The 25,729-nt window shown below is 44.2% G+C and overlaps 1 protein-coding gene across 7 annotated transcripts in view; it reads right to left on the bottom strand.

Annotated features, from left to right (window-relative positions):
- The window catches only part of SIL1 (SIL1 nucleotide exchange factor), a 239,619-nt gene that overhangs the window by 191,846 nt on the left and 22,044 nt on the right, over nucleotides 1-25,729 (bottom strand). The window contains exon 1 of one of the 7 annotated variants that reach the window (XM_045075451.1): nucleotides 22,809-22,942. The exons of 1 other annotated variant lie outside the window; for it this stretch is intronic. In XM_045075451.1, the coding sequence (XP_044931386.1) occupies nucleotides 22,809-22,890 (82 nt within the window). In that variant the 5' untranslated portion in view covers nucleotides 22,891-22,942. Of the gene's footprint in view, nucleotides 1-22,808; nucleotides 22,943-25,729 lie in introns of those variants that run through there. 5 more of the 7 variants (XM_004744853.3, XM_045075446.1, XM_004744855.3 and 2 more) reach the window with 5 other exon arrangements.

Genomic DNA, 25,729 nt, shown 5'->3' with positions numbered 1-25,729 from the left:
ACTATCCTCTCTTACCTCTCCATGTCTTACTTTGTTACTCACTCACATTTTGTGAATTTGTTTCTATCTGGCCGGTGTCAATTTGTCAATTCTTCTCTAATGTCCTTGTCTAAGAACTTACACAGTATTGCAGAAAGTGTTGGTAGAAAATCAGAGTGAGATAAATTTGCCATGTCCTGGTGAGCTTTCTTGTTTGTTTTATTCCAAGCAAATGCACTAAAGCTTGCTTCCTGAGAACACCTAAAAATCAATGCACAAAGTCCAGCAACCACAAACTCCCCTTTCTAATAACAAAATGCCAAGAAGAAAGAGAGCAACATAAACTAAAGTCAGGGAAAACTGCCTCTCCTCAGAAGGTTCCAATTAATGGGGGAAGGGGGAGGCACTTAATAAATAATGAACAAGAAATTAAGTTATCTTAGTTTCATTTATTTACAAAACAAAGCAATATGAATATAAACACCTGTGTAACCAGATTCTGAGTAATAACAGAATCCTTTGTCACTCACAAGCTCATTCAACAAACGTATGATCATCTACTATGTGCCAGGCACTGTTCCTAGCACTGTGAATACAGCTGTGAACATGACAGACATGGTCCCTATTCTCATGGAACTTAATTCTGGTAGAAGGAAAAACAGAGAATCAACAAGAAGCAAACAAACAAGAAAAATATCAGATGCCTATGTTAACAGTGACATAAGCCAGTTACTTTATAACAGAGGAAAGGCAGGCCCCTTTTTCCTAAGTAACAGCAGAACTGAGATATGAATGACAAGGAGCCCATCAAGTGAACATAACGGCAGAGTATTCCAGGCAGAGGGTACAGTGAGAGCAAAGGCCCTCTGTACAAGGTCACTGTGATGAAAACATATGAGGCAAGGGGCAGAGTTAGGACACATGGCTGCCAAGGCAGGCCAGGATCTGTTCATGAATGGCCTGCAATCGAAGTAAAGAGTTTGGACTTTATTCTAAGTACAAGACTGTAAACCTGCAGAGGGTGTGAGGCAGGGGAGTGACAGACTCCCTAAGAACTTACTGAGTTGACTGTTGATTCCAAGCAGAGACTGACTTTTCAAAAAAATTAATCTAGCCACAAAAATTAGAAGACTGTAATTTCCTAAGAAAAATGCTTAATTGCTTTGTAATCTATCAGTGCTATGGCAGAATATTATCTGTTCTATGAATATGTACTATGTGAAAGACACTGCATGTTGTTTTATTTAAACCTCCCTCACCCAACACTCCCAAGTAGATATTATCATTTCCATTTTATAGATGAGGACTCCAAAGCTAAAAGAGAGGAAGGGAAGTGTAACTTCTCCGAGGCCACAAAGCATGTATATCGAAGAGCCAGAGCTGAAACCCAGGTTGGTCTGACTCAGAAGAGCCAGGTTTCCCAGCCACTTTGTTGTATTGACTCTACCCTCTTCCCTGACAAGAGGAAGAGAGACAACACTTCTGGTTTACCACTCAAGCCTTCTGCTTACTGCTTTCTGCTCTAATTTAAGCAGTCACTCACCTTACCCAGAGAGGGTCACAGACTGGGGCCTGACCCCAAATATGCTACGTAGCAACCTTCCCTAACAAGCCAAATCCAGTCTCACAATTCCAGGCCTTCGCCAGCCTTTTTCAGCACCTATGGTCCCATCTGTGGCTTTTCTCGCAGATGGGGTCTGACTTCTTTGAAGGCATTATAATCCTTACCATTCTGAGGTATCCACCATGTGCCAGAAACATGCAGTGTATTATCTCCTTTCATCCTAACTGCCCCAGGAGGTGAGTACCAGTACACTCTTATTCAGATGCGAAAGCTGAGTCATTGAAGTACCAGGAAAGGTCAAAAAGGTATCATTTAACAGAAGTGGAAGTCATTCCCTTCTACAGTATACAGTACACATAAATGGTGAGTCAGTGAAGGGACAAATAAACTCATCATGGCAGACTCTACCATCATGAATGAGGAAGAAAGCATGGGCAAAGGTCAGGGCCTACACACGCAGCTCTAGACACTCGGGATAAATACATCCTCTCCTCTTCTCAGCCAATATAGGCTCTAATTCGGAGACTGTTAAAGGTTTTGTCCTTTCTCTCCCATTCACCCACCTTACCCACCACCACCAAAGAAATCAGATGAATCAAATTAACCTTCCCCAACACCTTCACAAAAAAACAATCACATGGCAAAGGTCACCTCCCCCCTGAGACCACTGGGGAGTATTCTATTTCAGTAACTCAGTACTAATAAACCTTTACAAAAATACAACCCAGCTTATTTTTCATGGTCTCTTTTAGGTCAACCATCTTACACAGTATTTTACCAAAGAAACGAAACAGCAGCAATTAAATGTTTTAAAGAACAAACCAAAGATTCCAGGGATGTTCACTATTAGAAATGGGTACTCATAAGGCAGAAAAACAGAATGCTGTTTCAGATGGTGCAGTCCAAGCAGGAAGTAGGAGTACTCTTCTCCCAACAAAAACACCAAAGCTGAGCACCCTCTACAGCTAAGCAGCAAACAAACTGGAATCGGGGCCATAGAAGAGAGGCCCAGAGGAGAAAACAGCAATACCAAGTGGACATCTGATCTGGATCCCCTTTAAGAAACTCTCTATGAGAACAATAGGTAACTATGGAAAGAACCTAGATGTCCATCAACAAATGAATAAAGAAGATGTGATACACACACACACACACAATGGAATACTACCATGCAGTCATAAAAATATATATATATATATATATTGCCATTTGCAGCAACATGGATGAACTACAGGGTATTATGCTAAGAATAATCAATCAGAGAAAGACAATTATCAAATGATCTCTCCGATATGAGGAATTTGAGAGCCAGGGCAGGAGATCATTGGTGGGTAGGGAGGGAAAAAATGAAACCAAGATATAATTGGGGAGGGAGACAAATCATAGCGACTCTTAATCTCAGGAAACAAACTGAGGGTTGCTAGGGGTTGGGGAGGGGAGGGATAGGGTGGCTGGGTTATGGATACTGGAGAGGGTATGTGGTGTGGTGGGTGCTGTGAATTGTGTAAGACTGATGATTCACATATCTGTACCCCTCAAGCAAAAAATACATTATATGTTAATAAAAAAAATTTTAAATAAACTTAATGTGATTATTGAAAAGAAAAAAATAAAAAGAAACCCCATAGGAGACCTCCTTGTTTTGCTGAACCATGACCACACAGAACAAAACCAAAAGCAGCAAAGATGAGCATAAGACTGAGCACCATCAAGGCCAAGATCACATCTTTTTTTTCTTTTTTTTAAATTTTTTTTTTTTAAGATTTTATTTATTTATTTGAGGGAGAATGAGTGAGAGAGAGCATGAGAGAGGAGAAGGTCAGAGGGAGAAGCAGACTCCTCAAGGAGCTGGGAGCCCGATGCGGGACTCGATCCTGGAAGTCCGGGATCATGACCTGAGCCGAAGGCAGTTGCTCAACCAACTGAGCCACCCAGGTGCCCCAAGATCACATCTTCATTCCACCATCGGCATGGGGCCCAGCACATAGTAGACAGATAATAAAACAAACAAAAATTAGACAAATAAACCTTAACTAAAAGTATTACCACTTTTAATTCAGTATTTACCCTGTGAACGAACCTAAGCACCTTTCATATATTCTCATTAATACTTCACAATTAACCCTGTTAGGTAGATGTACTATTATTTCCCAGTTAAGGCTAAGAAAACTACCAATCAGGGAAGTGAAATAATTTGTCTAAAGTCACACAGCTTGCAAGTGGTAAGGCTAAGATTCTACCTGAAGTCTGCCCAAATTCAAGGGCCATACTCCTACCCACTGTGCTGCACAGCCTTCCAGCTGAGTATGTGAAGGAACAGTGGGCAAGGCTACTGTCCCACTGAGGAAAGACTCTAGTCTATGGTCTGAAACCACCCACCATGCATTTAACACTTGGTCTGACAGCATGTGACTCTGACCCGGGCTTCTTTACACCCCAGGTCTCTCCTGTACCTCAGTCTTCCTAGCTACACAGTAGCAAGAGCAATCACAGCCCATTTCCAGCCCTCCAGACATTGGCTACTGCCAAGAGAGAACATGTGCACACCTACATCAACCAGAACTGAATGTTACATAAACCACAGGTGTTGGCTTTGCTAACTTGGCACATCACATTTCAGGTAGTTGCCCATGTCAGTGGCTTAAGTGGTCCAAAGTGAAAGGGGTAGCTCTTGCCCAGTAGTGACAGCCAACAGAGGGACAGCAAGAAAACAGGTTAACAAAGGGCTCTGTACCTGTCAGATGTTAACAAGTGACAGGCCTGAAACCTCCAGGCCTTTTTCCGGGAAGGTGGAAAGATGCCAAATGCCAGCACCCTGAGCCACCATGTCTGCTGAGTGGCCAGCTGGCCCCAACAACACACTATCAACACTTCGGGGAGGGGGGGTGGTCTCAAAATTACCATTTAGCTGACTAAAGGAAAACAAGTCACCTATCACAGCAACGCTCTTTTTCTGATCTTCATTCTCACTCCCTCATCAAAATCCATCCAGTGTACCATCTGACAGAGTGATCTGTTCATACTGCAAATCCAATCATCTCACCACCATGACTAACAACCCTCCAAAGGCTTCCATGTTCTCCAGGTAAATACAAAAAGGCCTTGCCACAGCTCACCAGGCCTGCCCTTGCCAATCCTTCCAGCCTCAGTGTGCATCCATCTCCTCTCATTTTCTGCACTCCAACCACACTTATTCAGCACTTCACAGAAGCCACCTCTTTGCCCCCAACCCCACTCCAGAGGCTTTGTAAGAGCTGGGCCTTGAGCCTGAAACACTCTTCAACCTCACATCGGGTTGTTAAAACACCTGTTTGTTCTTAACAATTTAAACCAAAGATCACTTTCTCTAGCAAGCCTTCCCTGATACCCTCTCAACTGCAGGAACAAGTCAAATCTGTCCTATTTCTCATGGTATCACATTCCTTTCTTCCAACACACTTAATACAATTGTAATTTTGCATTTATATGTGCGATTTTAATTGTATTAATGTCCATATTCATTAATACACCCTAAGGAGGAAACACATATGACTCGGTCATGACTCAGGTCTTAGCATAGTATCTGGAGTGTAAAGGATGTTCTGTTTATGTCTGTTGACAGAACGAACAAAATTCCAGAGAAGGGAAATGAAGTTCTATCCAAATCAAAAGGTTCTGCTTAGAGAAGCTGTTCTTCCCTTGTGAACTTAAGCCAAACTATTCTTTCCCCTTTGCCCTTTCTCCTTCCTAAATTTCTGATAAAAGTGACTGTTTATGCCCTGCCATTCTTCAGGCAGGTGGTAGCCATAGTGATAAGCTGGCCTACAGCCAAAAATAGTCTAAAAAGATATCACCTTGTCTGAATGCTCCAGACTTCCAAAATAAAAGTCCAGAGCAAAGGCCCAGGCAGATGGAAACACAAACATCTCTACTCCGTAAAGAGACTAAGCCAAACAACTAACAGCATCTTCAAAAAACAAATGCTCCTCAAAGCAGGCAGTGACCCCCAAGTGACCCACCCAAAGGAAAAATGGGGAGGGGATAAAGACTGCAAGGGGCTAAAGCAGAAAATCCCTGAATGGGATTTTAAATACCACCATTCACTCCTTGGATAAGGCAGAGATTTGCCCAAACATTAAATAGCAAAGTCTCCCACAATGAGGCAGCTTCAGAGGAATCCTAGTAGGACTCTGAACAACAACACCAAAGCCTGAAAAAGCTCACATGAAGCTCAGATTAAAGCCTCAATTCCCTATGGAAGCAGGAGGGTCTTGTCCTAGCCCTTCTATTCTTTAGGGTAGATGGGCAGGGTGGTATAGTAGAAGCAGCACCAATTACTGAAAACTACCTAGTGGCAGGTACTTCAGAGACAGGGATGGTAGTGACAAACAGTGAGAAATAAATGAACACATACACGGAGGGGCAGCTGAGGCTCAGCAAGGTTGTGTAACAGCTAGTGAACAGTGAGGTCAGGAGACAACCCAAGTCTGCCTGAATCCAGACTCCTCTCCTACCCTACAGCTGCCTTTATGGGTCGCCCATGAGCTCAGTTCTGCTCCCTACCCCATCACCACCTCCTTACCATAATGGGAACATTCTGAGAGCTCCTTGGGTAAGGAAAGGCTGTCTACCATGAGCACATTCCACCACAATAAGCATGTACATAGCTGAGATACACTGCCACGCCATAGGGACAGAGTGCAGTGTGCTGAACAGAGGGGAGTTCATCATTTGTAGCCACAGGGATGAGGCTAGATTTTCTGAAAATTCCAAATGGAGCTACAGGGATGAAATCTCTGCCCTTTTGAGAACCCACTGGTGCTAGGTGCTTGGAATCATAATCCTGCAACCCAAGGCACCTTAAACCAGAGGATGGCAGCTGTTCCCTGGCACCATGAGAAAGACAGTACCCAGCAGAAGTCTCCATACAACCTCAAGCCATGCAGAAAGGGTATCAACCCCATACCTGAATCATATACATTCACACACCATCTCCTACAAGGTGAAGCATCCCTTCACTGTGCTATAGTTCAAGGTTAACCCTTCCCCCTGCACTCCTTTCAGGATCTGCCTCTTATCAAAAGCTATGCCAACTGATTATTATAATAATAACTATTATGCCATTATAATAACATTATTGCACTTTTTTTTCCTACACTTGACATCTGTTGGCTGATAGGTTTAACTGATACATAAGCAATAATTATGCAGTGCTCTTTTCTTTCCAACCAAGCCTCTAGTGTGACTGTTAAAGCTAAATCCAGCTATAGCCAATGCCCAGCCCCAGCAGCAGTGGGAAACATGGCTCATCTGGGCTTAGCTATCATTGTTTCAGTGGCCACGGTGCTAGAAAGAGAGGCTCAAATAGGTCTCCAAATGTTTACACACTCCCCTGCTCCTGGGAAAGTAATGGAATTCAGGGGAAAGACCAACCAGCAAGTAATTTACTGATAAAAACCCCAATAGGGCTAGAGGAGTCATACTCAGGCCTCCGTACTGCACAGAGACAAGCAGTACCAAATCACAGGACCGCATAACACAGAAAGTGAAGGAGAGGCAAATGCAATTCTCTACTGGGAGTTCAGATAAATGGTTCTCAGAGAGCAATTCTGCCTGCTTCCCCACACACACTTCCTGCCAACTGCCAGGAAAACGGGCAAGAGAGAGAGAAGGATAGAGCAGAGGACTATCTTCAGGCCCCTATTTTGAAACTGAGAAATCTATCAACCTGGCTGCTGGGCCTTCTACATACAGAGCCCACTAGGGGCCAGAATGCAGTCTGAAATACAAAGCAGAAAAGTACAACTTCCTGTCGGCCAAAGCCCCTAAATCTACCCACCACACTATTTATGACAAACAAGGTAGAACAAGATGTGAGATTCTATGACTGCAGAATATCAATATGCCTGAATTACACGGTAGCCTTATTACAGGTAACCCACACTGAGGCTACATTAAAAAATACACGTGATCAAACAAACCCCACCAGGAAATCAGGGCTGGCCAGCTTTGTTCTCCACCCTGTAATACACAGAGCCTTTTTTTTTTTTTTTCCCCAAGGCAGAGAGGGAGGCGGAAGGTTTTTGAATTTAAATTACCAGGGAACACTATAATCTATGTGCAAGGAGAAAAGAACATTCAAGAGTGCCAAGCACAGGCTCTCGGGACATGTGTGGCCGAGGCAGTAGTAGCCTGCGGGGCTTTTTCCTCCAGCCTCAGCACTCTGCTCTCACTGTTTGAGAGCAGGCAAGCCAGCAGGCAAGGCCCAGGCTGCACAAAGGGGCACTGTCCCCTAGGGTCTAGGGAGAGGATTACTCTCTCAGAAGCAAGTCAGTATGAATCAACAAAGAACGAATAAGACTAGGCACCCAAAGAAGTAACCCAACTGAGGATGGTATTAGAAAGGTATTACTTAGGGCGAAGACCCTGTCTCCCTCATCACTAAATTACCATGGCCAAGCAGTACCTGACACGTACAGAGGTCTTTACCAAGAACTATAGCTCAAATGATAACCACAAAGACTCCTTAGGTTGGAACCAACTGATGAGAGCTAGAATCTAGTTGTTCCTACTATAACTTGTGGTAAAAGAAGGGCTGTGGTCTGTGAAAAACACACCAAGAGGTACCCAGAGAATTAAATTCAGTCTCTCTGACACTTCTGGTGCCCCAAGAGAGTAACAGGTATACTTTGGTCAGAGTAGAAAGATAGCCCTTAAAATACAATGCTGTGAGGGGAGAGGGAAGAAGTGAATAAATGGGACAAAAGATACACTGAATGCATATTGTGTGTATATCTGAAAAGCCCAGGGACTTTTACAGATGAAGCAATAAGGGACAAGTTACATAACTCTCTTTAATCTAACAGCTAGTACATAGTTAAATCTGGATCTATCTAATGCTACAGCCAGGAGCTTTCCACCCTACTTCACCTTGACTTCCTCTAGAGGTGAGCTGGCTTCCAGCTCATCTTATCCATAGAGGAGAAAATCCTCCCTCCTGTCCACACAAGTCAACTTGCTAGGCATGTTTCTTAAGTTAATTAGTTAACCGGAATTATAGCTGAATGGGCTCATGAATTCCATGTGCTTGAGAGGGCCCACGGGAACTTAAACCTGGGTGAACTGGCTGAGTTTCCAGACCCACAAAGCTGCCAGCCAGTGACTAAGCCATCAGCTGGGGCAACTCTCTTGGCACAGTGCAGGTCAGGGCTGGGGGAGGAAAAGACAACCCGGGCATGATCTCTACATGCCCCCAACAAGCTTTCTTCAGAGATTACAAAGGAGGTACCAAGAGCCTCTCCCACTCTGAGCTCTTTCAGTAATGCACAAAACTCTCTTTGACAATAACCTAATTTTGATTTAAGGTAGAAATAGAAAAGTTTAAAAAAAAATGAAGGACTTCTGCTTGGTCTTTAGAAGCAACTGAGCCTTCCCTCCATGTTGCCCAACACCTCTCTAGAGCTTTCAGAGACCTCATACACCCATGATGCCAGGGGCAGGAAAGTAGAAAGGGCAAGATGATTTTCAGGGTTGTATTCTGAAGAGACCAGTGGTGAGGATCAGCCTGTATTTCCAACGGAAATGAACACTCTGGACAAACTCAGGGGAAGCTAAGTAGTACTAAAACACAGTCTCCCAGGGTTGTCTGTTTATTTCACCTCCCACATGAGGGCTTTCAATAGTTAACACTGGTACCCCCCCACCCCAAAGCTTAGGAAAGCTGATGATTCACCCAGGTGCACAACAGCTGCTGGGAAGACATGTGGGAAGGGGCCACCCGGCAAAATCGGTCTAGGTATGGTGAGAAGGGTCTCCCAGGAGTGCCCTACATGCCAAGCCATATGTTGTCAGGATATTAATCCAAATCCATCTTGCGCACTTTACAATGTTTATGCTCTCTGGGATGTGGAGCATTAAATTATATCCAAGAACAACACAAGTCCTTCCAGTTCTAGTCTGCACTTACTTCTTTGCTAAAAAGATTTGTAACCTGGAAACAAAGCCCTTTGCCTAACAGCAGCAATAATACTCAGCAAAGAAAAGAAAAAAGAAAACTGTTAATTCAAGCTTCCCTAAAAGATACTGCTCCAATGGAGACAGAACTAGTTTCTAAGTAGAAACTGGAGAAACCTACTACTGACCACTTTTTTCTAGAGAAGTCAGGCTGATGTCACTGAGAGTTTTAAAGAGGTGAAGGCTAAAACCAAGAAAAAAAAAAGCACAACACCACAGCTCTATTCTTGCCCCCAACTGAAACAGCTCTGGAAACCTGTAAGAGAATTCCAAAAAGGGAAGACTACCTCACTGACATAAGCACTAAGAGCAAGGACCAGAAATATGATGTAAGGCTACCTGGCTTAGTCACAGCTCTGCCCTAACTGTACAACCTTCAGTAAGTTTAAGTAATTCAGGCTCTCCAAGCCTCAATTTCTCATCTCTATGAAATGGGGATGTTCTAAGGATCTGTTATTTGAAAGCCTTTTTTAAAGATTTTATTTGATGTCATATCAGATAAAGGGCTAGCATCCAAAATCTTTAAAGAATTTATCAAGCTCAACACCCAAAGAACAAATAATCCAATTGAGAAATGGACAGAAGACATGAACAGACATTTCTGCAAAGAAGACATCCAGAGGCCAATAGTCACACGAAAAAATGCTCACCATCACTCAGCACCAGGGAAATAGAAATCAAAACGACAATGAGGGGCACCCGGGTGGCTCAGTTGGTTAAGCAGCTGCCTTCGGCTCGGGTCATGATTCCAGGGTCCTGGGATCGAGCCCCGCATCAGGCTCTCAGCAGAGAGCCTGCTTCTCTCTCTCCCCATCTCCCTGCCACTCTGCTTACTTGTGCTCTCTCTCTAGCTGTCAAATAAACAAATAAAATATTTAAAAAAAAAAAAAAACGACAATGAGATACCACCTCAGGCCAGTCAGAATGGCTAAAACTAACCAGTCAGGAAATGACAGATGCTTGCAAGGATGAGGAAAAAGGGGAACCCTCCTACAGTGTTGGTGGGAATGCAAGCTGGTGCAGCCACTCTGGAAAACAGCATGGAGGTTCCTCACAAAGTTGAAAATAGAGCTACCCTATGACCCAGCAATCACACTACCAGGTATTTACACTAAAGATACAAAGGTAGTGATCTGAAGGGTCATGTGCACCCCAATGTTTATAGCGGCAATGTCCACAACAGCCAAACTATAGAAAGGGCCCAGATGTCCACCAACAGAAGAATGGATAAAGAAAATGTGGTATATATACACTAAGGAATACTATGCAGCCATCAAAAGAAATGGAATCTTGCCATTTGCAACAACGTGGATGGAACTAGAGGGTATTACGCTGAGCAAAATAAGTCAGTCAGAGGAAGATAATTATCATATGATCTCTCCGATATGAGGAATATGAGAGGCAGGCCAGGGGGTTGTGGGGGTAGGGAAGGAAAAAATGAAACACGATGGGACTGGAAGGGAAACAAACCAAAAGAGACTCTTAATCTCACGAAACAAACTGAGGGTTGCTGGGGGGTGGAGGGTACGGATAAGATGGCTGGGCTATGGACATTGGGGAGGGTATGTGCTATGGTGAGTGCTGTGAAATGTGTAAGCCTGATGATTCACAGACCTGTACTCCTGGGGCAAATAATACATAATATGTTAATAAAAATAAATAAATATATATAGAGAGAGATTTTACTTATTTAAGAGAGAGAGAGAGCATGAGTGGGGGGAGGGCAGAGGGAGAAACGGGCTCCCCATTTATCAGAGGGCCCAACACAAGACTTGATCCCAGGACCCTGGGATCATGACTGAGCCGAAGGCAGACACTTAACCAACTGAGTCACCCCATGAAAGCCCTTTTATAAACAGTAAAATGTTAAGCATATTTTAGGCCTGACAGTTATTCTAAAGACCTGTGGCTGAGAAAACCTAAGACACTTCTGAGGAACAGAAAAACAAGTCTGTCACCTCCAAGGGACAAACTACAATAACTGGTTCTAGATGTTTACAGAGAATCCACAGTTACAGAATAAAGGGAGGACAGAGTGGAAGCTGAAGAGGAGACCACACTTGGGTCTGCCAGGGATACTTTATTTTTTAAAGATTTTATTTATTTATTTGACAGAGAGTAAGAGAGGGAATAGAAGCAGGAGGAGTAGGAGAGGGAGAAGCAGGCTTCCTGGTGAGCAGGGAGCCCTACGCAGGGCTCAATCCCAGAACCTTGGGATCATGACCTGAGCCACCCAGGTTCCCCTGCCCAGGGATATTTTTTAAAATATTAGCAATATACACACACAGCTCAAATCTGAAAAAGCACACAAAGGTATGCAATGAAAATTAAGGCTCTCTTCTCCCTCACTGCCCAACCACCTAGAGCCCCTCACCAAAGACATCATTCTTTTCAGTTTCTCATGCAGTCTTCCAGAGATAATCCAATCAGTTTTTCTGCCTCAGATGGAGGTATCAATGGTAGTAACACCTTCGGACCTAAAAGGTAATGCCAAGTAAACTCTGCCAGAGGCTCCTAGGGACTATGAAAAGAACAGGACAGTCAGAGGGTAATATACTGCCCTGCAAAAGCCTCCATAGAGGTACAGATTTCCTCCTGGCTATTATACTGCTTTACCCCTTGACTACCACATTTAGGCAATAATTTTGTACAATATACCTCCCTTGTACTTGTGCTGGTTCATTCAGAACTCCCTCTCAGAGAAGCCATCAACAGGAATGATTCCTAGGACCTCAGCCTGTAACCAGACTGACCACCAGGCCCTCAGAAACAGACAGAAGCAAGAACCACCATTACACCTGCCTCAGCAAAGGCTGGGCCAAAGGATAAAAATCATCTAAGTCCCTGGGTCACCATTTTTCCAGGGACAGAATACAAGGAAGGGTGAAGCAAAACAGGAGGTCTCTGCAGGACTTGGCTCAAGAGACTATGTCAATCCCCACAGAAAATAACAGGACACCCAAGCAAACCCAGGCTTTCAACAAAATTCCCTTTCAAGCTTTCAGGTTATGTCCTCCACTCCCTTTCTTCTCCCGTAAAGAACTTAAATATGTGAAATTTCAGGCTCTATCCAAAGATCACAGATGGGTAGCCTCGATGCCAAATCTGGACCACAGATGTACTTTGGTAGTCCCTGGGGATTTCACATAAAAATCTGGATTTCTGGCTTCTCTTGTAATGTAAGATAAGGACACTAGAGCCACACTCACTCATGACTATAGCTGAGTAGCAGCTGTACTTCATGGAACACATAAGCCCTTCAGTTTAACACAGGTCTACCATTCCCTGTGGCTGACACTGTTCCCTACCTGACCCTGAAAACATCTTGGAGTTGGGAGACTCCTGGCCAGTGAGTGACAGAAGCGGCTGAGGTAGGCACATCAGCTGGCAAAGAGCAGGACTCTGACATTCATAAGCACTTATTAAACACCCTCTGTGTGCCAAGGACTGCGCTGGGAACTGGGGACACAAACAGGAATGAGGGATGCACTTTCTGCCCACCAGGAATTTCTAACCCATTTGGGAAAAGAAGACTTACTCTATGGAATCAGACTACTTCAGACACCAAGAGCTCTAGGAATTGAGAGTGCCAGACTCACTGTGACTGGGGTTCAAGGAATGCTTCAGGAAAGAATTGGAAATTGACCAGGACTGTTATCATTTCTCAGGTTTTCACATATTTCTTCATTCAACAAGCATTTAATGGTGTCCATGTTATACTCAGCATAATGCTGGAGACACAAAATAAAGCATAGCCCATGTCCTTGAGAAGCTCACATTATAAGAGACAAAATAACTAACCAGGATAAAGTATGCTAAATTCTAGAATCAAAGTGTTGCTATGGGGATACAGATGAGGAGGTATCAGGCAAGGCTCACTGAAGAAGGCAGCTGTGCAGCTTAAATAGGAAACAAAGGAGAGGGGACTCTGGGCAAAATAACTGGCCGAAGCACAAACTTGAGGCATGTTTAGAGGGCCACACAGACCAGTTTACCAAGAGCAAAGGATATATGTGGGTAACAGTAGAGGATATAATTCAAGTGGTAGGACAGGGATACACCATGATAGGCACAGAACATCAGAACACCTGGACAAATGACGGACAAATGATACATTTAGAACGCATTCAGCAGCAGCCAGGGGGTGCCACTGAAGGCTTCTAAGCATGATTGTTCTCCAATCACCACCATATTTAGGAAGACCCCAAGGGGCAGTGGTACACAGTGTCCTAGAGGAAACTAAAGGAGGAGGCTCCCATAATAACTCAGGAGCAGTTACAGAAAATAAGGGAAGCATTAAGACTAGGTAAGATACTGTAGAGGCTTGTGGAACAACTGAAGACAACAGCATTGATTCTTTTTTTTCCTTTTTTTTTAAGATTTTGTTTATTTGTTTATTTGACAGACAGAGATCACAAGTAGGCAGAGAGGCAGGCAGAGAGAGAGGAGGAAGCAGGCTCCCTGCCGAGCAGAGAGACCGGGGCTCGATCCCAGGACCCTGGGATCATGACTTGAGCCGAAGGCAGAGGCTTTAACCCACTGAGCCACCCAGGCGCCCCAACAGCATTGACTCTTTAAATTTTTCTTTTTTTTAAACCAATTGAGACTGCTCTCCCACATTGCCACCCCACCCCCACCCCCACAATGTTAAGGTTTTGGCCTATTTGTTTCATTCAGAAAAGTAAGGCACGGGCTATAATTACAGTGCTCAGGGTTTTTTAGAAACTCAGCTTGAGATCAGTATGAGAGGTAGTAGCTTCAGGGGCTTTTCCCTACTCCCACCCCCACTGCTACACAGAACCAGTTGTAAATCTCAGAAAGAAAGAGTCAACTTAAACACGAAATCTGGGTCAGTGTATTTGACTGCACTTCCCTGACCTTGGACAAGGACCAGAAATGGGCATACAAATCAGAAGAAAGCCGTGACAGAAGTCAAATTTCCCATAACGAGCTAATTGCTTCATGTCTGGCTGAAGAGCAGATAGCAAGAGACAGGGAGAACATTCTGTCAGAGGGCCCCAGGCAGACTCTGGAAAGCCAGCCCTGCTCCAATAACATCCTCATGTCAGCCACTGTCCAGGACACAGGGCCCACTGGCTGGAAGAACCAGTCAAAGGCAGCCCCAGAGAGGTGAAAAGTAAGCTAAGTAAGGAAGAAGATGGCAGAGAAACTTCAAAGTTCCTTGCTCTTCATGACTTTTATTCAGCATGAGCCAGGTGTGACCACTGATATGAAGAATCAAACAACAAAGAAGGCTGACAATGATGCGATGGTGAAGGTAACACTGGCTTGCTTAGTCAGCATAACTTATCCTGTAACCAAGTCTTGGGTCAGGAATTAGAAACTACTGTTGTTGACATGACTGGTCACACAGAGCACCTGTACTATGCCGGAGGAGCCACTTTCCATATGCATTCTCTCAAGTAATTCTCAAGACAGTTCCAAGAGGAAATATTACTAATCCCATTCTACAGATCATAAAATTAAGGCTAAGAGAAAATGAGTAACTTATCCATGACCTGACAGCTAGTAGGTAAATAGCAAAATATGAAACCAAGTAAGCTGACTCCAGAATGTTTTTATTTATTCTTTTTACGATTTTATTTATTTGACAGAGAGAGAGAGGGAGAGCACAGGCAGAAATAGCAGCAGACAGAGGGAGAAGAGAAGCAGACTTTCCCACCGAGCAAGGAGCCTGATGCAAAGCTCAACCCCAGACCCTGGGATCATGACCTGAGCCAAACACAGACACAAAACAGACTGAGGAACCCAGATGCTCCTCCAGAATGTTTTTAAACCACTCTGACATGCCCTTCATTCCCTTGCGATAGATCACGGGTTTACCAGGTCACCAGATAAGATCCACTGGTGCACTGGCCCCATTCTTTACAGAATACCCTCAAGAGCAGCCTGGCCTGAGCACTTGTTCTTTGTTTCTAAAATAGGGGAAAGCTTCAAATCTATTTTCTCCAGGGTAAGATCAAGAGGAAACATACCTCAACAGGAGGAAAGAAATCAGCATGACAGCAAAAAACCTCACCAGTGAAGGTTTTAAGATAATGAGTGAGGCAGTCAGTGGAGGAGGGGCCCTTCTCCCTCCCTGGAGATTTTTAACTGCAATGGCATCTTGCATCTTTATAAGGCTTTAAATAATTTTAACAACTTCTATGGCTACCCTCTGTGAGCCCTCTGGCTTGAGTCTCAACTCTGCAAGTAATATGCTGATGGCCCTAAAAAAGGTATACAGCCCATTTCACTTCTCTGGAACTCAGTTTTGTCATCAATAAAATAAGAACCACTGAATACAAAACTCAAGCACTGAAAAGTGAAAAACTACTAGGGAAACTCCTGACTCTTCACTCACCAAAGAAACCACCAACAGCCATTCCTTGGATCTGAACCAGACCCAGCACTGATGTTTCCAATAAAATTGATATAAAGACCCCTAGGATGATGTTTTCCAGCCCATAAACACCATGATTTCAGACTTTAGCAGCTGGCCCAAAGATGGAGACTTTGCTTCATGAATACAATCAAACCCAATTCCCCATGACCAGCAGTGGGGAGAGTCACAAAAATCAACCTTAAATACCTTCCTTAGGATTCTGCCCCTTAAGCTTCCAACTCTAATACCAACTGAATTCAAAGTGTGACCAATCAATGTTGTCTGTATCGATTGTCCCATTTTATGTTACTTCCACTGAACTGAAGCCTGCTAGTTTTCTCAAGTTTGGTCAGATGCCTGCTAACCCCATGGGAGCCTCACAGAAATGAGAGGCAAAAGCATGAAACTATTTCCAGACATAAAGAAATGCCCTTTTATAAGTCCATTGGTATCAGCCTTCCCTCACCTGACCTATGAGATGCATCTGTGATTCTTCTTTCAGTTTCTAGAACTCCTCCCCTTCATAAGACAGAAAAGGCAGTAGCTAGACATGGATCAGTTCACTGACTGCTGTGATATTCTTCTTCCTGGAATGATAAGTGGTAATTAAAAAGCACAACACCCTCCCCCTCAGCCAAAAAAAACATACCGCTTCCCATTTCTCTGTGGATAGGACATGTGGACATGGGCATCAGAAACTACCCAAAGGCTCCAACTTCCAGGAACACCTGAGCCAACACAGCAGGCTCAGCTATGAAAAAGTAAGGCCAAGGAGGCATCAGAGAAACAGATGGTAAACAGAACACTTTGGAAGGCCAAGATCTGGGGAGTGCCTGGGTGGCTCAGTCGTTTAAGTGTCCAACTCTTGATTCTGGCAAGGGTCATGATCTCAGGGTAATGAGACTGAGCCTGGAGTTAGGCTCTCCACTGGGCATGAAGCCTGCTTTAAAAGTCCCTGTCTCCCTCTGTCCCTAACCACCTTCTCTATCCCCCTCTCTCGCTCTTAAAAATAATGTTTTAAAAAGTCCAAGATTTGGAAGGAAAAAAATATATATCAAAGGCTAAACTCAGGGGCACCTGGGTGGCTAAGTCGTTAGGTGACTGCCTTCGGCTTGGGTCATGATCCCGGGGTCCTGGGATCGAGCCCCACATCGGGCTCCCTGCTCGGTGGGAAGCCTGCTTCTCCCTCTTCCACTCCTCTGCTGTTCCCTCTCTTGCTGTGTTCCCTCTCTTGCTGTATCTCTCTCTGTCAAATAAATAAAATCTTAAAAAAAAAAAAATTAAAACAAAAAAAGGCTAAACTCAATTCAACCCTTTGGAGAAGTGCAGGTAAAAATTATCTCTCCCACCTCTACCTCCAAACATACTCCATTTCTTCTCCAACTCTCTTAATAGCATTAGGTTTTGAGGCCAGGAATATGGAGTAACATCAGAAAGGGACAAAACTTCTGCTCTGAATTAGGAATATCACTTTAAAAAGCAGAAATGGCATCTTTTGGACACTTGGGTGGCTTAGTGGTTAAGCCACTGCCTTCCGTTCAGGTCATGTTCCCAGGGTCCTGGGATCGAGTCCTGCATCCAGCTCCTTGCTCAGTGGGGAGCTTGCTTCTCTCTCTCCCTCTACCTGCCACTCTGCCTTTTACTCTCTCTTTCTGACAAATAAATAAAATCTTTAATAAGAAAGAAAGAGAGAGAGAGAGAGAGAAAGAAATGGCATCTTACTAATCCCCATGCTTATAAACATGCAATGGCCAAGGAGTTTCCTGGGCCTACAACACACTTTAGGCAACAGGCTCAGCGATTAGAAACAGCTCAGCTGGTTGGCAAATCAAACTATGAGGGACATATTCACAGCTTTGAATCTTGTAAAGGCCAACTACCTCAAATCTTTGCATGACAGCTCTTAGCTATTGCCAGCTATCACAAGAGAAGTCAAACAGGATGGGTACCAAGGGTACTATCCCTAAGACACCCCACCCTAGGAAAACTAAGTGAGCTCTTCAAAACCAGGAACTCTTTCTCACTTTAGTGTCCTCAACATCTCATCTTCCATTAGGCCTGACATCTATGAGAGCCTTAAGAAAATAAAGTGAATGGTCAAATATTCTGCTGATGTGAGCAGGCTCATGGTGAGAGGAGGAGGGTAGTACGTGGCAAAAGAAATCACTGTGGAGTCAGAACTGGGTTTAAAGCCTGACTACAACAAACTTTTGACCTTGGTCAAGTCACTTAACCTCAATGAGCCTATTTTTTTCATCTGTAAAATGGGGTAATACCAACTATTTTACAAGGTTAAAAGGAAGAGTGAATGAGATAATGTTCTCCCACCTTTACTAGTCTGGTGTTAGTGTCCTAACTAATCTTATAGATATAAAATATGCCTTGATGGCTGTATTGGAGACAGTGTATAGGTAAGACCATGCAGTCTCACTGAGGGCAGTATTGCCCACAAGCACCGCAGGGAATGATTCTTCAGGAATAAAAATCTTAGCTATTTTAAGTTTATGCTCCTCCAAAGGGTCACAGTACATAAATAGATACATGGTATATCTTTGGTATTAAAATTCCATGGGGAGGGGTGCCTGAGTGGCTCAGTGGGTTAAAGCCTCGGCATTCCACCCAGGTCATGATCTCAGGGTCCTGGGATGGAGCCCCGCATTGGCTTTCTGCTCAGCGGGGAGCCTGCTTCCTCCTCCTCTCACTCTCTCTCTCTCTCTGCCTGCCTCTCTGCCTACTTGTGATCTCTGTCTGTCAAATAAATTAAAAAAAAAAATTCCATAGGGAAGGGACAATTGTGGGGGAGGGGGACTCAAAAGGGGATAGTGAACAAAAGGTCGAAAAACACTTGATGAGAGGTCTCAAGAGCTGACCCACTACTTTTAAAAACCTGACCACGATGGCACTCTGATCTCACACTTCCAAACTCTAAAACCTTTACAAGATTCAATATCGAGAAATAATTGTTTGCTACTTAAGCCACCCATTCTATACTATTCTATTACAGCAGCCCACAACCAACTTAGACACATCTCAATGCCTAAAACACTAAAGGCAAGGGCACTGTTAGGAGAATGAAAGCAGATATGGCCAGCAAACACAACCACACCCTTACCTATGTGCTACCTGGTTTAATCTGAAGGAACTATAAGTCTGTGTGGAACATAATTCTGTTGCTCCTGGATTCTGGTGGAAAATAGAAGAAGGAAAGATGCAGAGTGTAAACCCTTCCCAAGTCAGGAAACTCTGGGAGAATTCTTCACATGTGTCCTGAGCAGGTTCTATCTTTTACAAGATTCTTGTACCAAAGTCAAACTCAATTACTGTTGATGCTAGGAATCAGGGGTTACCCAAAGCCCCATCTGAATGGCAAGGGGCTATTCTCCTCCTCCCCTACTCAGCAGTGAAGCCCTTGGTGAAAGAACATGAAGAAAAGGGCAGGATACTACCCCTTCAGACTACATATAATTAAAATAAGAAGTTCTGTGCTGTGAAAAACTAAGGCCTGCAGCTTAAGACTGACTCAGAGAAGGATAAAGTATTCATCCTTGTTCAAAAAGAGAAAAGATTAGCCTCACAAGGACAGGTCTCCAAATTGACACCAAATCCAGGAGTTAGAGATGCCTGTGCTACAGAGCGTGAGCTAAGCACCATCTGAGGCCCCAAAGAAAAATCCCCAGGAATACATGACCAAGGAGCTAGCATTTTAAGAATGTTCAGATTAGCTCTCCTGAAAAGAGGCTTACTCCAAGAGATGGTAGACAGCCTCTGCAACACAGCTTCACTGAGGAAAGGATAGAAAATAAGTAGAGAGTGGGAGGGAGAGGTAGGATGAGGTCAGAGCATGAATTGACAAAGATAATAAACAGAGAAAGGCATCTACGTATTTGGAAAAAGATACAACTTACCTTTAAAGACTCATTATTTAGGGCACCTGGGTGGCTCAGTGGGTTAAGCCTCTGCCTTCGGTTCAGGTCAGGATCTCAGGATCCTGGAATCAAGCCCCGGCTCAGTGGGTTAAGCCTCTGCCTTCAGCTCAGGTCACTATCTCAGGGTCCTGGGATAGAGCCCCACATCGGGCTCTCTGCTTAGCAGGGAGCCTGCTTCATCCCCGTCTCTCTCTGCCTGCCTCTCTGCCTGCTTATGATCTCTATCTCTGTCAAATAAATATTTTTTTTTTAAAAGGCTCATTTTTCAGGGGCGCCTGGGTGGCTCAGTGGGTTAAGCCTCTGCCTTCCGCTCAGATCATGATCTCAGGGTTGTAGGATCCAGCCCCGCATCAGCCCCGCATCAGCCCCGCATCAGCCCCGCATCAGCCCCGCATCAGCCCCGCATCAGCCCCGCATCAGCCCCGCATCAGCCCCGCATCAGCCCCGCATCAGCCCCGCATCAGCTCTCTGCTCAGAGGGGAGCCTGCTTCCTCCTCTCTCTGCCTGCCTCTCTACCTGTGATCTCTGTCAAGTGAATAAATAAAATCTTAAAAAAAAAAAAAGACTCATTTTTCAAAAACTATTCTCATTAATAGTAAATCTTCATTCTTTGAGGGTAGAAGTTACTGCATTCCTATGTCCATTAATGGGTTCCTCCTCATTTAACCACTCTTCCAAGTAAGCACTCTCTTTTTTTTTTTTTTTTTTTTTGAAAATTTTAAAGTAATCTCTACACCCAAGATAGGGCTCGAATTTAGAACCCCAAGATCAAGAGACATGCTCCACCAACTGAGCCAGGTTCAGGTGCTCCAGTAGTCCCATTTTTATGCATTGGAAAACCAAGCCTGAGAGGTGACTTGTGCAAGGTCATATGGCTAGTAAGTGATAGATTCAAAACATGTTCACCAAACACCAAAAATCTACTAAGTCCACTTCAAAAGAACTTTTTACTCATCTGAAGACAAGTCAAGTGAAAGTGGCTTTAACCATGCATGCCACTTGGGGTTAAAAAAAAAAAACCAACAGTATGGCATTATGTATTAATGAAACTGATCACTAATATGGCTCAAAAATGTCTCTGAAGACAATTTCAGAGGTAGATTTTCAAAACTGCTTCAGACAATAACAGTTCACTTAAGGCCACACTCCCACCACTCACACCTACGCATACCACTCTAAAGGAGAACAGCACTCAATGAAGAAGTTCTAGCATGTTTACTTTAAAACTCATGTTGTTAATTTTTCAGTTTCACTTCACTAGCCTTTTATTGGGTCAGTGAAACACACCAAGGGTCAAAGTTGGCCTCTGCAGAGAATAACTGGTCTCCAAAGACATCAGGGAAGGTCAAGAAAGCAGGAATCCAAGAATAAGGCAACTTTTCATTCCTGGATCACCACCGCCTTACTAACATATTCCCCATTCCTACTCTCTGTAAAATGGGGGAAATAAGTCTTTTCTATAGCCAATTTCATTTCAGAACACCTCATAATTAGCAGATTAAATTCATTAAACAACCAAAAGAAAAACATAAATCTAGTGTGGCAACACTTTCTTAAAAACCTAAGAGCCACATTCTCGGGTGGCTCAGTTGTTGGGCGTCTGCCTTCGGCTCAGGTCATGATCCCAGGATCCTGGGATCAAGCCCCACATCCGGCTCCCTGCTTGGCAGAAAGCCTGCTTCTCCCTCCCCCACTCCTCCTGCTTGTGTTCCCCTCTCTCCCTGTGTTGCTGTCAAATCTTAAAAAAAAAGAAACCCCCAAGGGCCATATTCTCAACTGAAACCACACATCAACTTAAAATCCACGTTATACATCAATCCTAACATCCTCATACCCTGGCTCCCATCAAAATCCTATCCAAACCCCAAATCTGGCTATATTTCTATCAGACAACCAAAAAAGCTTGGGTGGGGTGGGAGCTAAAAAGACACAAAGATATAAAACAAAACTTTTGCACTGTCATAACACTGCTACTGTTTATAAACACATCAGTTGCTTTTCTTAGCAGACATGGAAGATTCATTCTCCTCCTGCCTACCTCCTCCGGGTTAATCTAACCCCTTCAATCCCCCCAAAGAAGTTCGTGGTTGGTTTTGTTTTACTGAGGCCAGAAAGCCACACAAACTGAAGTCAATGCCAGATATTAAACTTTTTAGTAGAAAACTGACAATACATATGCGGGGCGGGGGGCAATTTTTTTTTTTTTTTTAATACCTCTACCTTCTAGAATGCAAAGAAACCCCCAATGGCCTCTCAGGTGCTAGGTATTCTTTCCCACCTAGAGGCCCATTTCAGGAGCTCCTATGGCAACAGATTCCCTCCAGTCTTCTATAGGAGAGACTCTCAAAGCAAGAATTTCAGGACCCTCAGAATCACCTGGGAAGCACTGCAGGTGCCCATACTCTACTTTAAATGATGTCCCTGAGTACAGGCCAGGGATGTACACAACCTCCTAGGTGATTTGAAAAACACCAAAGTGTAAAATCCGCACTTCAAAGACAAGTCTTCCATCTACCAAGAAAAAGGACAACACAAGTCAGGCGTGGAAATACGACGAAGGCATATGGTCAATTCCATATGGTGAAGAGACATCGAGGCCTCGGCCAAGAACCAGAATGTCAGCAAAGGAGCGGTTAGATGCAGAAACAGGGTGAAAGAAGGAAACAGAAAAGGAAGCTGAAACAAAGATCAGAAGCTAGTCTCGAAATTCCCACCGCCTCATACCCTGGCACTTAAAAAAAAAAAGTTACGGGAGACGCTGTGAACAAAAAAGATAAGTGAGGCGACTCCTGGGCTGAGGCCAGGTCTCGCTTGGGCGTCCTGCTTTGGAAGAAGGCGATGTATAGGTTGAGGGGGGCAGGTGTCCTGTGTGGGGACCCCGGAACAATTGTGGGAAGAGACTAGGACACCGGTCCGAGACTCCCGCCCAGCTCCAGGGCCGGGCGGCCCCCTTCGCCCCTACCTTCGGCTTCCTGCCCGGCAGCCGAGAGGTTAGACACAACCCCCACAATTCCAGGCGGCTGCAGCGACAACCAGCTCACCATGCGCAGACGCGGCGGCGACCTTCTGAATCTGTGAGCGCGCAGTTATTGCGTCACTGGCCGTCTCGCCCAATTGCCGCCTTCCAGAAAAGACGTGCGGCCTCCTCCCTCCCTTTCCTGCTAGCGAGCTTGTTAAACCCCGCCTCTCTCCCCTGCTTCTGCTAAGTCCCCCCTCTTCTAACGCACATGTGATGGAGGCCTTTTACTCTGTATCCCTCCGCCAGAGTGAGACACGTCTGAAGGAGATCCCCACGGGCCTGATTTTGCTTCTAAGCCAGACTGAAATGGGACTTTGAAGTCTCATCTCTGATTTCCCAACAGTTTAATTTCTTTCTAGCGGAAAGAACAACAGAAGGAAACCAGAGGACGTGAGGCGTAAAGAGAAATCAAACTGTTGCCAGTGTGGGATACATCCGAGTCTCAAGCAGTAAAAATAGTCCTTTGAAAATTCATGCAGATAGGTCACTAGGAAGTCATTTAGTTTTTTATATTTACGTACTGCGTGAACTTACACAACCAATCATTTTCAAAGTTATAGTCATCCACAGTTCAAATTCTGCTCTACCCCTGAATATCTTATGGGCCATGTGTTGCATATATATTTACTAATAATTTCTGAAGATCAGAACTGTCCCGTCCTTTTTATAGATGGGGAAGCTAAGGGTCAAAGAAGTTGAACTTGTACAAAGTCGCAGGAAGTAATCAAACTGAGAATATAAGTCAGATTTGGGTGATCCCAAAGTCCCTTTCTCTTTCCATGATAAGACCTTCCCCTTGACCAGAGGCATTTAATCTGACAAGTCAAATGGAGTGTTTGCTCCCTCAGGACCTGAGAGTCCAGACATCGTGATTCCTGAACATTCAGAAGTGGAGAAAACGACTATCCAAACAAGCTGCAACTTCCCCCCCAAATAGCAGGTTTTTTCCAAGAAGAAACAATCAACCGGTCTCTGGTTTGGGTTTCTAGCAGTTGATCTACTTTCTTGATTATGTTTACTTCAAACAGATGGGAAATTGACTTTGCAGCTGTGAGCAAACTTTGGTTAGTAGCCTGGGGAAAGAGAACAAGACTTTGGGCAATAGTTGAGTGGGAAGTGACAGGGGTTTTTTTTTGGGGGGGGGGGGTCCTTCCTTCCTTCCTTTCTTTCTCTCTCTCTTTCCCAGAAAAGTCTGCATAGAACACTTTCCTGGGACTAAGTGGGAAAGGACAGCTATCAGCTCACTTTTTCCATGGAATACTGGGGAGGCTAGCAAGGGTAGCCCAGGAATAATTCTAGCTTGTGTCACTGCCTAGTACCATGAAGATAAATAACAAATGTTCAAAAGTGCACAATGGTAATTCACAGAATGAATATATAAATTACAATCGTGCCTGAAGCAAGTTATACAAAGTGCTACCAGAGTAATATGCTTATAAATAGAATAAGCTGGGCGCCTGGGTGGCTCAGTGGGTTAAAGGCTCTGTCTTTGGCTCAGTTCATGGTCTCAGGGTCCTGGAATCGAGCCCCAAGTCGGGCTCTCTGCTCGGCAGGGAGCCTGCTTCCTCCTCTCTCTCTGCCTGCTTCTCTGCCTACTTGTGGTCTCTGTCTGTCAAATAAATAAATAAAATCTTTATAAATAAATAAATAAGTTCAAATGTTAGAATGAATAAATAAATGCATGGCCAAGAGAAGAGTCCAGCTGGACACAGAGATGCCAGTACTCAGAGCGTGGTTTCTTTCTTGGGACAGAGCTAACTGGGTAAAGTGTATGGGGAAGGGAAATTCTGAGCCCCGCCAGTGCCCCAAACCTTGAAAGGACCTGAGGACCACTTTCCCAGGAGAACCAGCTCTGACCTCAGGCCACCTCGACTGCTAAAACCAGTATGCAGGGCTAGGCCTAAGCAGACAGCCCCTATTTTCATGGCCAGCAAACAAGGAGGACCACTGTAAAAGTGGGAAGTTTGAATTATAGGGAACAGAATGGGTGATGGGATCACAGAAGCCTCCTTTCTGTTTCCTTGAATTACTCTTGGAATTGGGCAGAAATAGTCTCACTGGGTTCTTACCCTCAAAGAGCTCAGGGTCAGATAAGAGACACAGAAATGTAAATAGATCAAAGCAACACTGTCCAACTAGGACTATAAAACAGAAATATTAACAGAGCTATAAGAAGAACCCCACTCGATTCACACTGCTGTCTTTCTTTCCAAATCCCTTATGTGAGTACATCTTTTCTCCATTCATCATCTTGTTTGCTCCCTATGAGGCAGATAGGGCAGATTTTATTCCCATTTTGCAGATAAAGCAAAATTCCTTGAACTCATCAGATCTATGTTGTCCAATATGGTAGCCAACAGCCACATGTAGTGTTTAGATTTAAATTAATTAAATTAATTAAAATGAAAGAAAATTTAAAACTCAGTAGTCATAGTAGCCTCATTTCAAGTACTCAAGAGCCACATGTGGCTAATGTCTACCATACCATACAGCACAGATAATAGAACATTTCTGTCATCACAGAAAGCTCTATTGAACAACAGCACTTTAGAGGTCCTGAGAGACAGTGCAAGGGCAGGAGTATGGAGTCAGAGCTCTCAGTGTTCCCAGAAAAGCTGAGTAGGGCTGCCAACATAGAACAAGCAAGAAGCTGAGGGGCACTTCCAAGGATACCAAGAGGAACTGGTCTTCGAAAGCAGGGTCCTCCACTTCCTGGGCTGCACACAGATGGCATGGGTGGCAGCAGCCAAGGCATGGTAGAAACCAGATGATCTCTACACTGAAACCTGGGCACATCTGAGCCCACATAAGCAGCTTCCTTGGTGGAACTCAGGAATTCTAGGTATCTCAACTCCAGAAAATAT

Source organism: Mustela putorius, unplaced genomic scaffold, assembly GCF_011764305.1.
Source record: "Mustela putorius furo isolate JIRA1106 unplaced genomic scaffold, ASM1176430v1.1 tig00000145_pilon_pilon_pilon, whole genome shotgun sequence".
NCBI classification, from domain to species: domain Eukaryota; kingdom Metazoa; phylum Chordata; class Mammalia; order Carnivora; family Mustelidae; genus Mustela; species Mustela putorius.
The sequence above is the reverse complement of the archived record's forward strand: the minus strand, read 5'-3'. Positions and strand labels throughout refer to the sequence as shown.